Genomic DNA, 14,362 nt, shown 5'->3' with positions numbered 1-14,362 from the left:
CATAAAAAAAAGGGTATATGGAACACTGAAGAACAAAAAGAATTTATAAGTGCATTCCATCATCATAGCTGGAACTTGAACGAAGATTTAGACAGAACAAAATCCTGCTTTTATTCAATTGTAACAGGAAAAGATAATTTAGCAATATTGTTTAAAACTTCACTGAAATGGTATTGGGATGCCTTGCTTCTTGTTAACAATGGCCATTGCCATGTAACGGATTCCCATCCCGATAGGTACTTGTTCCTCTGGTCCCTCCCAAAAGGGGGCTTCACCGTCACCGACTAAACGCCAGTATCCAGTCCTTAGAGCTTCAGCTTGTTCATCAGTGCAGTTTTGTAGCAGAGCTTCAACTCGGAAGTTTATTCCAAGTGAACCAAGGAACTGAGACTGAGTAATAGGGCCATGAACAGATACATCATCTGAAAAAACAATGTTGGAACCATGAAATTTAGTCATTATTTTTTCTTTCACAGATTTTATCCCGAACTCCTTTCAAAATAAAACATGCTTAATACAACCAGACACTCGTATGGAAGATAAAACAGAAATGCAAACCTGAAGCTTCCTCAGCAGAGTGCTTGATTGATGCAAAATCGACATATGCACTAAGATCAGCACTCCCAGGGTTGTCAAGTATGTTAACAAACTTGTGCTTCCGAATTGCCTGCACATGTTTAATGGTTACGAAAATGATGCAGATGAAACTAAAGAAAAGTGATTTTTTATAACTGTTAGAGTGACAAAAAGCTAGAATCAGTTAATTGTCTGTTTTTTCATTAAATCATTGATGAATGGTGAGCCGCTATACCTGCAGACTATCTGACACTACTCCGTTCAGGCCATAATCGATAATAAGTGCTCCACCTCTATCAACACCTATTCTCTTCGCAAGTGTACTAGTTAAGTCCATTGCTTTGGGGCAAACCTCAATTTGATTAAGTTTCTCAACTTCTTTGGGCACAGCCCACTTGAAGCGCTTCATTAGGTAAAGAGTTGCAGGTGTAGGCTGTGGAGATAGAACAAAGCGGAACCTAAACCCATACACAAGGAAGTATCAAACAACTAAATTCCTTAAATTAGAAAGGTGATTGAATGTCGGGAGAGTAGATCTCAAATTCTTACGATGAATCTTCCGTGACATCTATCATTTTCTCACACCAGCCACGAGAACCCCTCTGCAAACAACTTCTTAATTAAAGCAATGCAAATGAAATGGCAGATGACAAGCTATATAATTAACAGTATGGGAACTTTAAAATTACAAGAGTTTAGATGTCTAACTTAAAGATGACAACTCCCGACTACATAACAATATGACAATTTCTATACATTGTTCAAAGCATAAATCATTAACTCGGTCCACATCTTACAAGGCTAGATGTATATTATGTTGTATAATCTTCAAACTACAATGGATTTATTCATTATCTCATATTATCCGTAGACAATTGATACGTAACATGTCTCTTACAATTTTCATAAATATGATAGTGCGTCTGAAATCAAGCTGCAAATTAAAACAGAAACTTCATATAATGACAGTAACCCAAATAAAGGCTCTCTAAAGTTAAAATTTCTATGTCAACATTTTAAAGTTCCATGGATTTAATATTCAGGATGCAAAGAACAGCTGGCACAGGCAATCCTACTCTTACTAATAGACTTGGATACAGAAACAACAGCTATTCGGTTAGCCCCTACTATCAGAATGCATGTGGCAAACCTGAAATTGATGAACTGGCAGTGCATCATAGAACTCATGGGCTATAATTATGGTCGGCACTGCAACATGAGCAAGTGATTCAAAACATCAAGGTAAGAACAGATCATGTTATTTTTTAACTCAATCAATAAACTATATAGAATATAAATAGGATAATTGAACTGTTTTCATAAACCAAAGGGTATTTGGCTGCTTTCTTTTCAGAGAAGAAAAATCTTGAAAGTTAATGCCATACATCCAAATGGAACCTGTTCCAGTGTTGCATGCCACGATACAGGTGTTCCAGCCAATGTGCTTAGAGACCTTTTATCAACACCTTCACTGGTATTTTCTTCATCCATGCATTTCAAGCTTTGGTGCTGAAGTTTTTGCAATGCAGGGCTACATTCTACCATGTGTATATGCAATGACTCCGTAAAATTTTTAAATTTTGATGCACCCTATAAGGAGAAAAAACCAACACGTTTTTAAAAACATGCCATATTATGTTCTCATAAAACTAACCAAATGAAGACTTTAAAGCACTAACTTGCATATCTTTTACATTTAGAAGTAAACTTGAGTGAGAAATACAAGTGACTATCATACACGAAGAAGATCGGCCATTAGAGTTCCTCTGCCAGGGCCAAGCTCAACCAAGTTCACCCTCTTTGGTTGTCCCATTTGTTCCCATAAACACATAGCCCAAACACCAACCATCTAAAATAATGCCAATAGGAAAGAAAATTAAATTGTCTCCGTCAATATTCCTTCACATTCACAAATTCATTAGAAGCTGAGTTACCTCTCCAAACATCTGGCTTACTTCAGGAGATGTTATGAAATCACCTTCAGCTCCAAAGATATCCCGGTTAATATAGAACCCAGCCTTGGGATTTGTTAAGACTTCTTCCATATTATTCTGCCACAGATATCGGCCCACCACGAAACTGACAAGGCAGCAAATAAAACCCAATGTTCCAAAGCACAAAATACACAGTTTCAATTCAAGTTTCAAGTAGTAAAAGGAGACATTAAGAGTATAAGTTCGTGGGTTTTCACTAACCAGTGTCCTAATGATACTGCAGTTGAATGCTAATGTTGATGGTTTCAATGCATTGAACTGAAGATAAAACTTTAACAACAAAAGTAACAAAACCCATAATTTATTACATCAAAACAGACCCTTTTTACTAACCTTAATAATGCCTTTGAGATGCTTAACAAGTTCAGAGTCTGTGGAGGGTTCATGAGAATGCTCTTAAACATTCCCACCAAAAAAAAATTAATAAAAAATGAAGTGAAATGATAAGAATATAGAGATGGAGAGAAGCTGAAAAAGTTACCAGGGGCACTATATAGTCCAGAGCGATCAATGGTAATGGTGTTGGTGGGTTGATCTTCAAGGTGTTCGATGGAATTACTAGGAGGGATTTCAGGTCGTGATGATGAACAATAAGAGAAAACAGAGCATTTGCTGAGTAAAGGAAGCGTTGACTGAGTAGACAGGAATCGATGAGCTCTGGGGGCTTGTCGAAAAAGCAGCTTCCGCAGCATTTTTGTCGCTCAAACCGTCAAACACACACTAGAAAAAAACACAGTTTTTATTCTTCTTTTTATCTTTCCCTTTGAAAAGCAAAGGAAGCTGAGATAGGCGAAATCACAATGATACAAGACAACAAACGTAACTCAAATTTATTTTCTATAGTTTTAAAAAATACAACAAATAGGGGATGTAGCTCAGATGGTAGAGCGCTCGCTTTGCATGCGAGAGGTACGGGGATCGATACCCCGCATCTCCACAATCTGGCGGTTTTGCACAATTTTATTGTTTATTTGTTTTGGACTTTTGGTTCGCAAAATCTGGTTTTCTACTATTTGGTCTCTGGGCTTTTCGGCCTTTTATTTCTTTACCATTATATTGGGCTCAGTTTGTTTCCATATTTAAAATTTTTTTTGGAGATCCTATCCTAGGTCAGTATTTTAAAATTTTAAAGGTTGGGGTATAGGCAGTTTAAGACTTGCATAAAAATGGAATAAATATTGGATATGAGCATTTATTTATCCTTATTTTAAAAGAAAAATTCATATTTTAGATTGGGTTATCGGTTTTGTATTGATTTCAATTGTATCAGTATGTGTATATTGTTCTAACAATAAAACAGAACAAGCAACACCCATTTTCATGCTAGTGAAAATTTCGGCCTATACCAAAATATAGTGCATCGGTCAACGCATAAATAATGATAAAAATATAAATATTTTAACTATTTATTATCATGCTATACAAACTTAATTGAAATGTATTGACCAATCAAAAAAGACTTTTAAACTTTAAATTTTTTTCCCGAAACATATTTTTAGATTTTAAATATAAAAACTAAAATATAATAAATAAATAAAAACCTTCATCACCTGATTATGAAAGAAAAAGATCTCCACTCACCCTTCTAACTTCTTTTTTTCTTCTTAATTTTGGATTTTATTGAATGATAGATTTTTATTTGTAGAGTTTATTAATGAGTGTTTTATATAATTGATATATAATTTATATTTAAAATATATTTAATATTATTATTTAATATTTATAAATACATATGTATAATGCACCAACAGAAAATGGTGCTTCCGCTGATTCAACACAATAGCTATCCTCACCCTAATAAACAAAAAGTCTAGCCTTCCCTAATTTTTTTAATTAGTTTATTTGGTTATAGTTTGTTGCTGTTGCTAAATCTTGAATTCACATATAACATTTCATCTAAATATGTAACTGAATATGAAAATATTGATATATGTTTTTTAAGGGGCATGTTTAGTTGGAAGGAAGAGGAATAGATTACAGTCCAATTAGATAGACCCACCATCAAATTAATGTTTAATTGGTTGTAATGTTTATTATGACGTGCATTGAATCCATTCCTATTTAGGAAGAGATTGTATAGTCGTTTCCTTCCCTCACCATTAAATAGGTGTTGAATATGATTTTTTTTTTTTTTTGCCTTTTCAACCCTCACCTTTACCTTCCTCCTTCAACTGGATAGCCTTTTTTAATTTCTAGGTTCTCCTATTTATTTTATTCACCTCTCTGGTTTTGAACTTCATTTCTTTTTCATTTCTTTATCACTGAAATTCGAACCAAAAAGCAAAATATCATGGGCAAAGAGTCTTGGTCTCTACACTGAAAATTGGCAAGAGATTTAGAGGTGTAAAATTACCATTTTTTTTAAAACAAAAAACCTTTAAAGTTGTAATATTTATGTCTAATTTTTAATTTTTTGGTAAAGAATTATTTTATATAAAAATAAAAAATCTTTTAATATAATTTAATATAAAAAGATTTATATTAAGAATGTTATTATATTATATACTATTTTTATTAAATTATATCAATAATAATCCTATTAAAATTTAATACTAATAATCATCTATTTAAAAGAATTTTGTTAAGGGTACTTTAGTTATTTTAGCTTTTTTCCTTATACTATTACAAATCTATTTCATTCAACCAAACACAAGAATACTATTACAATTCTATTCTATTCCATTCAACTAAACAATTGAATGATTGATTACAGCTTTATTCCATTACAGATCTATTCCATTATAATCTTATTCCATTCCAATGAACCAAACGTGCCGTAAGTTTTGGGTGATGAAAAGTCTTAAAATGAGACCTAAAAGCACCCATTTTACTATGTAATTGAAGTCTTAGGGTAAAAATTTTTGGATAATCTTTACATTCAATTTTCTTTAGAAAATAATTGTAAGAAATTAGGGTTATTATAAGATTAATCAATTTAAGTATTAGGTATTTATTTATTTTATTAAAAAAATTAGTTGATCATTTCATATAAATTTAAATTATTTTATATGCATTTCAAAAAAATAATATATTTTAATGCACTTAAACTCATATTGAATTGACAAATAGGTACTAACGTGCCCAAAAGGCGTTTTAACTTCCCAACTTTTCAAACGGTTCGGGTCATTAAAACCCTATATAAACCCCCCAATTATAAAAAGGTCCGGCAATCCCATAATTAACTCTGCCTGCAAACCATGTCCTACGGAGGTGCAACGACTATGACGGCGCCGCCGGCGATTGGTGGCTCCGCGTCGGCGTCGACTATTAAGCAAGTGAAGTTAGAGAGAGAAAGCGAGCTGAGAATCGAGGTGTGTAATGAAACGCCGCTTAAACTTCGATTACTTAACGGCTCAGCCGAGATTTTCGGGTCCGAATTGGCCCCTGAGATGTGGCTTACTTTCCCCCCTCGCCTCAAATTCGCTGTAAGTTTAGAAGATTCTTTTTCCTTGAAAAGAAAGAAGGAATATTTATATGTTCTTAGATTTTTTGTATGCAATCTTATATGGAAGTTTGAAATTTGTCAAATTTTGTCAGTGATAATGGGGTTTTATTGAAACGATGATTTTCTGCAAATAATTTCATTAAGAAGGAATTTAAGTAAAACTTGATGTACTTTCTTTGATTTGTAATCTTTATTTGATGCGTTTCTGGTTTTCAATTGCTTTATCCATTATGTTACAACATATTGCTTCTTTTCATGCATTGCTGATATGTTTATACCATGTGGTGTTAAAGAGAATTTGTTCATTTATAGGTTTTCACTTGGTATGGTGCTACAATTGAGATGGATGGTGCTACTGAAACTGATTATACGGCAGATGAGGTAACTATTTCTTTAAAAGTTAGAATCTTAAGTTTGTGTGTATATATATATAGATGTTTTATTTGTAATGTAAAATGAACGGCAGTCCTGAAATTGTACATAGTCTTTGCTGATGCTGTTGCAATGGTTGATTTGCAGACACCTATGGTCAGTTACGTGAATGTACATGCTGTACTCGAAGGACGAAGAAACCGTGCTAAAGCTTTGTCACCAAATGACTCTGAGGCATCCCAGGTATTTTATCGTTTCTTTCTTATAACAGAGTACTTGCAATGAATAGTCTAGGGTTGAGAGTGAGTGTTGGATACAGCTATATTCTTGATGCTTGTTTTTTGTTTTTTTTTTCCTTTTTAATTTTTTATATATTTGAAGGATCCATATCTAGCACTCATGTCCGATGATGTTTCAAAAATAGTTGTAAGACATGGGTGTTCAGAGAAAATGAAGGGTCCAGGCATGTAGGCTTTAAACAAGTATGAGATTTGGTTTTAAGTTAAGACAACTCGGGCTTTAGCTTAGAGCTACTATTGTTATATTGCACTTACCATCCATTTATGGCATTTATAATACCCTTGCAGGATTTATTTTGGTTCCTTTATTTCTCTTCTGCTTTGCCTACTCTATGTTATTTACTGCTCCTATTAACACTCATGCGCAACCTTGTTTTTATCTCAATGTGATCTTTTTGGTGGTCCAGGGACCCAGAGTGATTGTTGTGGGGCCTACTGATTCTGGGAAGAGCACCTTATCAAGGATGCTTCTTAGTTGGGCAGCTAAACAAGGTTGGAAACCTACCTTTGTGGATTTAGATATAGGCCAAGGGTCTATAACAGTTCCTGGATGTATCGCTGCTACACCTATTGAACTGCCCATTGATCCTGTGGAAGGAATTCCTCTTGAGATGCCTCTTGTTTATTTTTACGGCCATACAACTCCTAGGTAAGTAATTTTTATGTTTTTTTGTTGTAGTATACTTTCTTTGGCTAAAAGATGGCCTGATTGATACATATGAGAAAATTTATCTGGCCAAATGCTTTTTGTTAGATTCAATTTTCATTACTAGTTATGATATTCATGGATCTTGCTGTTCTGCAGCAATAATGTAGATTTATATAAGACACTCGTGAATGAGCTGGCTCAAATGCTGGAGACTCAATTTGCTCGTAATGCTGAGTCTCGAGCTGCAGGCATGGTTATCAATACTATGGGTTGGATAGAAGGTACTGGCTACGAGGTAATAAAGTCTAAACCTTATGACGATGTAAATGCTGATAAAGTGACTGTTTCTTGCATTGATATAAGAAGTATTATTGTCTCTCTCCTTTCTTTTTGGTGTTTCGGAATGATTTTGATGTAACATATCTTACTGCAGTTGCTTCTCCATGCAATTGATACATTCAAGGCCAATGTTGTCTTGGTTTTGGGTCAGGTAATCAACAACTTTATCCTTTCTACTTGTTCAAACTGAGCACTTCTTGAAGCATTGTTTTGATGTTATCTTTTCTTTTATGGTTATGTTTTGCTTTAGACTTCTAACTCGTAGCCTTCAGTCCAAATGCTATCATTGCTTCCGGAATCATTCCTAAATTTATAATATATGATCTTTCTTGTTTCCTGGTTGTATTTGTTTATGAAGTAATCTATCTAATCTCTTTGCAGGAAAAACTTTTCAGCATGCTTAAGGCTGTAGCAAAAAGTAAGCCTAATGTGGATGTTGTGAAGCTTCAGAAGTCTGGCGGTGTTGTATCAAGAAATGCAAAATATCGTCAGAAGTCTAGGGGTTACAGGATAAGGGTAAATGCAACATTTCCAATCTGTGGATAGATTCTTTCATTATTTTCTTGTAGTTTCCTTTCGTGCTTGTTTCACCAGAAATCCATTATTGTGAGTTGTGACATACCTTTTCTAGTGAGAAAATAATAGTAAGCATGAAGAATGATAAATGACAATTGTTGACATCACAAGGTAATGGATAATCGTTTTTGTTTCAAGGGTCTTCTTGCGTTTAGGGGACCAAATTTATACTTCATTTTGATTGCATCGTGATAGTCCAATTCATTGATGCCTTGAAAAGCTAGTTTCTTTCTATTTTCTATAACTTGCTCCTTTATTTAGAAGGCATTTCTCTTGATTTCGTAAACTTTGCATTTTATTTTCATCCTTCTGACAAAGCACATACATGCTGCCAATTCTACCAGGAGTACTTCTACGGCCTTGCAAATGATCTTTCCCCGCATTCTAATATTGCAAACTTCAGTGATCTGCTTGTCTATCGAATTGGCGGTGGTCCGCAGGCACCAAGATCGGCTTTGCCAATTGGTGCAGATCCTATTGCTAACCCACTAAGAGTAACACCTGTGAATATTGACCGGGATTTGCTTCATATGGTTCTTGCTGTTTCATATGCCAAGGAGCCTGATCAAATTTTGTCTAGGTTTGTTGTTCTTTCTTGAATGTCAAGAAGCACAAGTGATATTTTAGATCTATCCCATGTAAGTCAACAAGACTCCCATCTTACAGCGCAAGTACAGAAAGCATCTCCTTAGCAATTTTATAAATTTCTAGTCTTCAGTCATTGGGAATAATTTCTAAGGTTTATACTGTTTTTGAGTGTTCAAATTGACTGCTACCACAATCACTACCATCAACTTGTTATGCAAATCTAACCTTGGTTTGTTTCCATGTTATTCTGACTCTTCATTTCTCTTGAAACACCCTTGTTCAACGCATGTTTGCTCATGAACATGGGGTTATGATTCGCCAAGGACCTTCCATATCTTTGAGAAAAATTGAACATACCCCCAAGTCCTAGAAACTTAGGTACCATTTTGTGATGTGTGCAGCACACTACTGGCTTATATGACTATGAGTTTACGCATTGAACAACCAACTAACAATTGGCTTGCTTTCTGTTTGCAGTAATGTAGCGGGCTTTATTTACATCACTGACATTGATATTCAGAGGTTGGGATCCTGAGCTTTGATGATCAGTTTTTAACTCCAATTTCTTTTACAGTTGTTATTCACAATTTTGTGGATTGCAGGAAGAAAATCACATACCTTGCACCATCAGCTGGGGAATTGCCAAGCAAATATCTTATTATGGGAACCTTGACTTGGCTTGAAACTTAAACAATCTTTTGGTCAAATTATTGTTATACTTGGTTCAATTTCATCCCCCAATTTCAGATTCTGCCTGGAAATTTCTCAATTTTCTTCAGTTTGTAACAACGGAGCATCAGTTAACAAGTCCAATGGCTGCTGTAACTCTACCTTGTACCTTTAAAATGTTGAATTATGTTTACAAATTCGGATAGGAGGAGAAGCCGGTGAAGCCTTTGCTTGCCGGTTCATTTAGTTTGATTAGTTGTTGAACTAGATGGTAATTTAACTATTAATTAAGTATTAAATATAGTAAATATTTAATACAAGTATGCATTTGATAAAGTGGTATGATATTTAATTTAGACTAGGTTAAGGGATGCCTTTCTGTGAGTGAAAACATAAACTTTAACATTTGTTCATGAATTTTTATCAATTTCATTGTTAGTGAAAAAATTAAAAAAATATTTTTAAGGGTCACTTGATGTGAAATTTTTAGTTTTTATGGGCTGTGAAGATTAAAATGTTAATTAAAATTGATTTAGTAATGGAAGGTGCATGGTATTAGTAATATTAATAAAAATATGATGTGACTTGTAATATTGGATGATAAATCAAAATAAAATATCCAATTAGTTCAGATATCAACTTATCAATTTTTAAGCATTTAATAACCAAATAAATTGTTTATCAAATAACTTTAAAACAGTGAACAGAGTTCATCCAATTTCAAATAAATAGATTAAAAAGAATGTTGTTAATAAAGATCAGCTGGGAATAATTTTTATGTAAAAAGTAATTAATTAATTAATATCTAATAAAAGAGCACTTAAAACTAAATTATTACTTTTCTTTGTTAAAGGTTTAATAAGATAAATCAACAAACTAATGTTGATTGACAAAAAAATTGTTTTAATTTAAAAATGATTTAGGTACATGTATTAAGAAATATCAATATATGATAAGTATTTAACAAAACCAATACATGTGTTAAAGAAAAAAGTTTTTAATAATCAGTGGGTTTTTGTTAGAATTTAGTGACCCGAATCCTTATTTAAGTAAAATATAGTGGTAAAATAAAATAAAAGAAGAATCCATATAGAATTACACTTCTTTTATTTTATTTTAGAATAAGGTTTTTTAAACCTTATTAAATTCCATCTATTTGATATTAATTAGAATAAGGTGTTTCAGTCTTACTAGAATATGGCTTTACAAGCCTATAAATAGACATAGTCTATTCCTCTTGTAATTATTCGAACTCGACATAATGAATTTTCTTCTCCTCTGCTCGTGGTTTTTTCCTGAAAGGGTTTTCACGTAAAAAATTGTGTGTTTTTTATTTTATTTTTATTTTTTCATAAATTGGTATTAGAGCTTCGGGGTTGTTCATCACGATCATGGTAATGACGTTTTTGAAGTATGAAATTTCGCTGTTGGATCGCAACACCAGATTTGCGTTGTGGCAAATTAAAATGCAAGCAGTTCTTGCGTAAATGGATCTAGAGGATGCCCTGCTAGGGATAGATAAGATGCCTTCGACGTTAACAGATGAAGAGAAGAAGCGTAAGGATCGAAAGGCATTAACACAATTACATCTGCATTTGTCCAACGAAATTTTGTAAGATGTGATGAAAGAGAAGACCCGCCGCTGCATTATGGAAGAGGCTAGAACAAATATGTATGTCGAAAACTCTAACAAGCAAGTTGCATATGAAGCAGCGTCTTTATACTTATCGTTTGGAGGAAGGTGCGTCTGTACACGAACACTTAACAGTGTTTAAAGAAATTTTCTCAAACTTGGAGGCCATGGAGGTTCAGTATGATAAGGAAGATCTAAGGTTGATTCTACTTTGTTCGTTGCCCCCGTCTTATTCAACCTTTAGAGACACGATTTTATATAACCGTGAGTCTCTCACAGTTGATGAGGTTTATAATTCTTTGACCTCGTATGATGAAATGAAGTATCTTGTGGTTAAACCCAACTCTCAGGGAGAAAGTCTCATTGCTTATGGGAGACAAGATTGGAATGCTGATAATGATCGTGGAAGGAAACAAGAACAGAATCCTCGTAATAAATCTAAAGGTAGATCAAAGTCTTCAAATAGAGGTAAAACTTGTAACTTCTGCAAAAAGAAAGGGCACATTAACTCTGAGTGCTATAAGCTACAAAACAAGATTAAAAGGGAGGCTGCGAATCAAAAGGGAAAACAACCAGAAAATTTCGGTGAAACTGATGTTGTAGAAGTCTACAGCGATGGTGAACTTCTAGTCGCTTCTGTCAATGATTCTAAAATAAGCGAAGAATGGATACTTGATTCAGGCTGCACCTTCCACATGAGTCCTAATTGGGATTGGTTTACAACTTACGAAATAGTGTCTAAAGGTATTGTTTTGATTGGAAATAATGCTTCATGTAAAATCGCAAGTGTTGGAACAATTAAAGTTAAGATGTTTGATGGAGTTATCAGAACACTTAGTGACGTAGGACATGTTCCAGAATTGAAAAGAAATTTCGTTGAGTACTCTTGATTCAAAAGGGTACAGATATACAGCTGAAAGCGAGATTTTAAATATTTCCAAAGGTTCCCTTGTTGTGATGAAAGGGCAGGAAAAAACTGCCAAGTTATATGTTTTGTAGGGTTCTACTGTTACTGATGATCCAGCTGTCATTTCTTCTTCCTTGTTAGATGATGATATTACTAAACTTTGGCATATGCGTTTAGGGCATATGAGTGAGAATGACATGACAGAATTGAGCAAAAAATGACTTCTTGATGAGTAAGGAATTTGCAAACTGAATTTCTGTAAGCATTTTGTTTTTAGGAAGCAAAAAAGAGTTCGATTCACCAGATGAATCCATAACACGAAGGGAATGTTGGAGTATATTCATTCTGATTTGTGGGGGCCATCCAGAGTGCCTTCAAGAGGTGGAGCTAATAATATCTAACCTTTATTGATGATTTTTCCAGAAAAGTTTGGGCGTTCTTCTGGAAACAAAAAAGTGATTTGTTTTCCGCATTTAAGTCTTGGAAAATTATGATTGAAAAATAGATGGGAAAACAGATAAAATACCTCCGTACAGACAATGACTTAGAGTTCTATTTTGATAAGTTTAATAGATTGTGCAAGTTAAAAGGGATCGTGAGACACCTGACAGTTCGTCATACTTCACAGCAAAATGGTGTTGCAGAACAAATGAACAGAACAATCATGGAGAAGGTTCGATGTATGTTTTCAAATGCTAACTTACCAAAGTCGTTTTGGGCTGAAGCAGCCTCTACTACATGTTTTTTGATCAACCGATCCTCATCCGTTGCTATTGAGAAAAAGACTCCACAAGAGGTATGGTCTGGTAATCCTGCTAATTATTCTGATTTAAAGATCTTCGGGTGTCCTGCGTATGCTCATGTTGATAATGGAAAATTGGAACCTAGATCCATTAAATGTGTTTTTCTTGGTTATAAAGCTGGTGTAAAAGGGTATAAGTTATGGTGTCCTAAAAATAGAAAAGTTGTGATTAGCAAAGATGTTGTTTTTGATAAAACTGCTATGCTACCTAACTTATCTCTTAAAAACTCTTCCAATAAAGAAAATCAAAAACAGGTGGAGCATCAGATTAATACAAAGTCGACTTCTCAAGCCAGTACAAAAATTGAGAATAGAGTTGCTTCTTCACTGCAATACTCTATCACCAAAAATAGAACTAGAAGAGAAATTAAACCTCCAAAGAAGTATGCCGAGGCTGATCTAGTTGTTTATGATTTAAATGTGGCTGAAGATATAGATGCGAATCAAGAGCCATCTAATTATTTTGAGGTGATTAGCTGTGAAGACTCAGAAAAGTGGATGTTTGCTATGCAAGAGGAGATGAAATCACTCCACAAAAATAGAACATGAGATCTTGTAAAACTTCCTAAAGGTAAAAAGGTTGTTCGTTGTAAATGGGTGTTTAAAAAGAAAGAAGGGACTCTAGGAGTTGAAGAATCCAGATATAAAGCAAGGCTTGTTGCAAAGGGTTACAGTTAAATTCCAGTAGTGGACTTTACATATGTGTTCTTCCCAGTTGTTAAGCATAGTTCGATTTGAGCTTTGCTTGGTATTGTGGCTATGCATGATTTGGAGCTTGAGCAGTTAGATGTAAAAATTGCATTTTTGCATGGAGAATTTGATGAGGATATTTACATGCGACAACCAAAGGGTTTTACAGTCTCAGAAAAAGAGGACTATGTTTGCTTGTTGAAAAAGTCCCTTTACGGTTTGAAATAGTCACCAAGACAGTGGTACAAGAGGTTTGATTCCTTTATGACTTCTCATGATTTCAAAAGAAATAGTTTTGACAGTTGTGTTTACTTTAAGAAAAACAGTGATGGCTCTTTTCTATATCTACTTCTTTATGTTGATGGCATGTTGATAGCATCAAAAGATAAATGAGAGATAAGAAAGGTCAAAACCCAATTAAGTGAAAAATTTGAGGTGAAAGATTTATGACTAGCAAAGAAGATACTTGGTATGAAAATTCTCAGAGATAGAAAATTAAGAAAATTGTACCTAAGTCAGAAGGGGTACATTGAGAAAGTTCTTTACAGATTCAACATGCAGAGTGCTAAGCCTATTAGTACTCCTTTAGTATCCCATTTCAGACTTTCATCGGCTTTGTTTCCACAATCAGATGATGAGATTGAATACATGTCACGTGTTCCATACTCTAGTGCAGTGGGATCTCTCATGTATGCTATGGTTTGTTCACGTCTAGATTTATCATATGCAGTTAGTGTAGTTAGCAGATATATGGCGAATCTCGGTAAAGAACATTAGAAAGCAGTTCAGTGGATTTTAAGATATTTACGAGGTACTACTGATG

The 14,362-nt window shown here is 34.1% G+C and overlaps 2 protein-coding genes and 1 non-coding gene across 6 annotated transcripts; 2 read left to right on the top strand and 1 right to left on the bottom strand.

Moving 5' to 3' along the window:
• Positions 1-30: 30 nt before the first annotated feature.
• Positions 31-3,337, bottom strand: LOC107959818 (protein arginine methyltransferase NDUFAF7 homolog, mitochondrial). Of its 2 annotated transcripts, XM_041114287.1 has the most exons (11): positions 3,052-3,337; positions 2,904-2,965; positions 2,772-2,800; positions 2,511-2,655; positions 2,315-2,425; positions 1,962-2,166; positions 1,727-1,785; positions 1,126-1,178; positions 812-1,034; positions 559-667; positions 31-422 (listed from the first exon to the last, which is right to left on the bottom strand). In XM_041114287.1, exons 1-11 carry the CDS (start codon positions 3,260-3,262, stop codon positions 160-162), a joined length of 1,470 nt encoding a protein of 489 aa, XP_040970221.1. In that variant the 5' UTR covers positions 3,263-3,337; the 3' UTR covers positions 31-159. The 2 variants fall into 2 exon arrangements, with proteins under 2 accessions (XP_040970221.1, XP_040970220.1); XM_041114286.1 differs by having other exon boundaries at positions 2,511-2,828; positions 3,052-3,334.
• Positions 3,338-3,434: 97 nt separating this feature from the next.
• Positions 3,435-3,507, top strand: TRNAA-UGC (transfer RNA alanine (anticodon UGC)). Its single transcript has one exon. It is a non-coding gene; the product is annotated as a tRNA-Ala (tRNA).
• Positions 3,508-5,683: 2,176 nt separating this feature from the next.
• Positions 5,684-9,757, top strand: LOC107959817 (protein CLP1 homolog). Of its 3 annotated transcripts, none has more exons than XM_016895972.2 (10): positions 5,684-5,995; positions 6,328-6,396; positions 6,535-6,630; positions 7,094-7,335; positions 7,492-7,630; positions 7,769-7,825; positions 8,056-8,190; positions 8,595-8,830; positions 9,316-9,360; positions 9,441-9,757. In XM_016895972.2, exons 1-10 carry the CDS (start codon positions 5,768-5,770, stop codon positions 9,526-9,528), a joined length of 1,335 nt encoding a protein of 444 aa, XP_016751461.2. In that variant the 5' UTR covers positions 5,684-5,767; the 3' UTR covers positions 9,529-9,757. The 3 variants fall into 3 exon arrangements, 2 of the variants coding, with proteins under 2 accessions (XP_016751461.2, XP_016751462.2); XR_001700975.2 differs by having other exon boundaries at positions 5,691-5,995; positions 8,595-8,888; positions 9,441-9,704; XM_016895973.2 differs by lacking the exon at positions 9,441-9,757 and having other exon boundaries at positions 5,691-5,995; positions 8,595-8,888; positions 9,316-9,361.
• Positions 9,758-14,362: the final 4,605 nt, after the last annotated feature.

This window comes from Gossypium hirsutum, chromosome A05, assembly GCF_007990345.1.
Source record: "Gossypium hirsutum isolate 1008001.06 chromosome A05, Gossypium_hirsutum_v2.1, whole genome shotgun sequence".
NCBI classification, from domain to species: Eukaryota; Viridiplantae; Streptophyta; class Magnoliopsida; order Malvales; family Malvaceae; genus Gossypium; species Gossypium hirsutum.
The sequence above is the reverse complement of the archived record's forward strand: the minus strand, read 5'-3'. Positions and strand labels throughout refer to the sequence as shown.

Bases quoted from the DNA above. Each gene is read 5' to 3' on its own strand.
- LOC107959817 (XM_016895972.2), top strand. From the start codon at position 5,768: ATGTCCTACGGAGGTGCAACGACTATGACGGCGCCGCCGGCGATTGGT. The intron at 6,631-7,093 runs GTATTTTATCGT...TTGGTGGTCCAG, and splicing joins ATGACTCTGAGGCATCCCAG to GGACCCAGAGTGATTGTTGT. The intron at 7,631-7,768 runs GTAATAAAGTCT...ATCTTACTGCAG, and splicing joins TAGAAGGTACTGGCTACGAG to TTGCTTCTCCATGCAATTGA.
- LOC107959818 (XM_041114286.1), bottom strand. From the start codon at position 3,262: ATGCTGCGGAAGCTGCTTTTTCGACAAGCCCCCAGAGCTCATCGATTC. The intron at 2,966-3,051 runs GTAACTTTTTCA...GGAATGTTTAAG, and splicing joins TGGACTATATAGTGCCCCTG to AGCATTCTCATGAACCCTCC. The intron at 1,035-1,125 runs GTAAGAATTTGA...GTATGGGTTTAG, and splicing joins GATGTCACGGAAGATTCATC to GTTCCGCTTTGTTCTATCTC.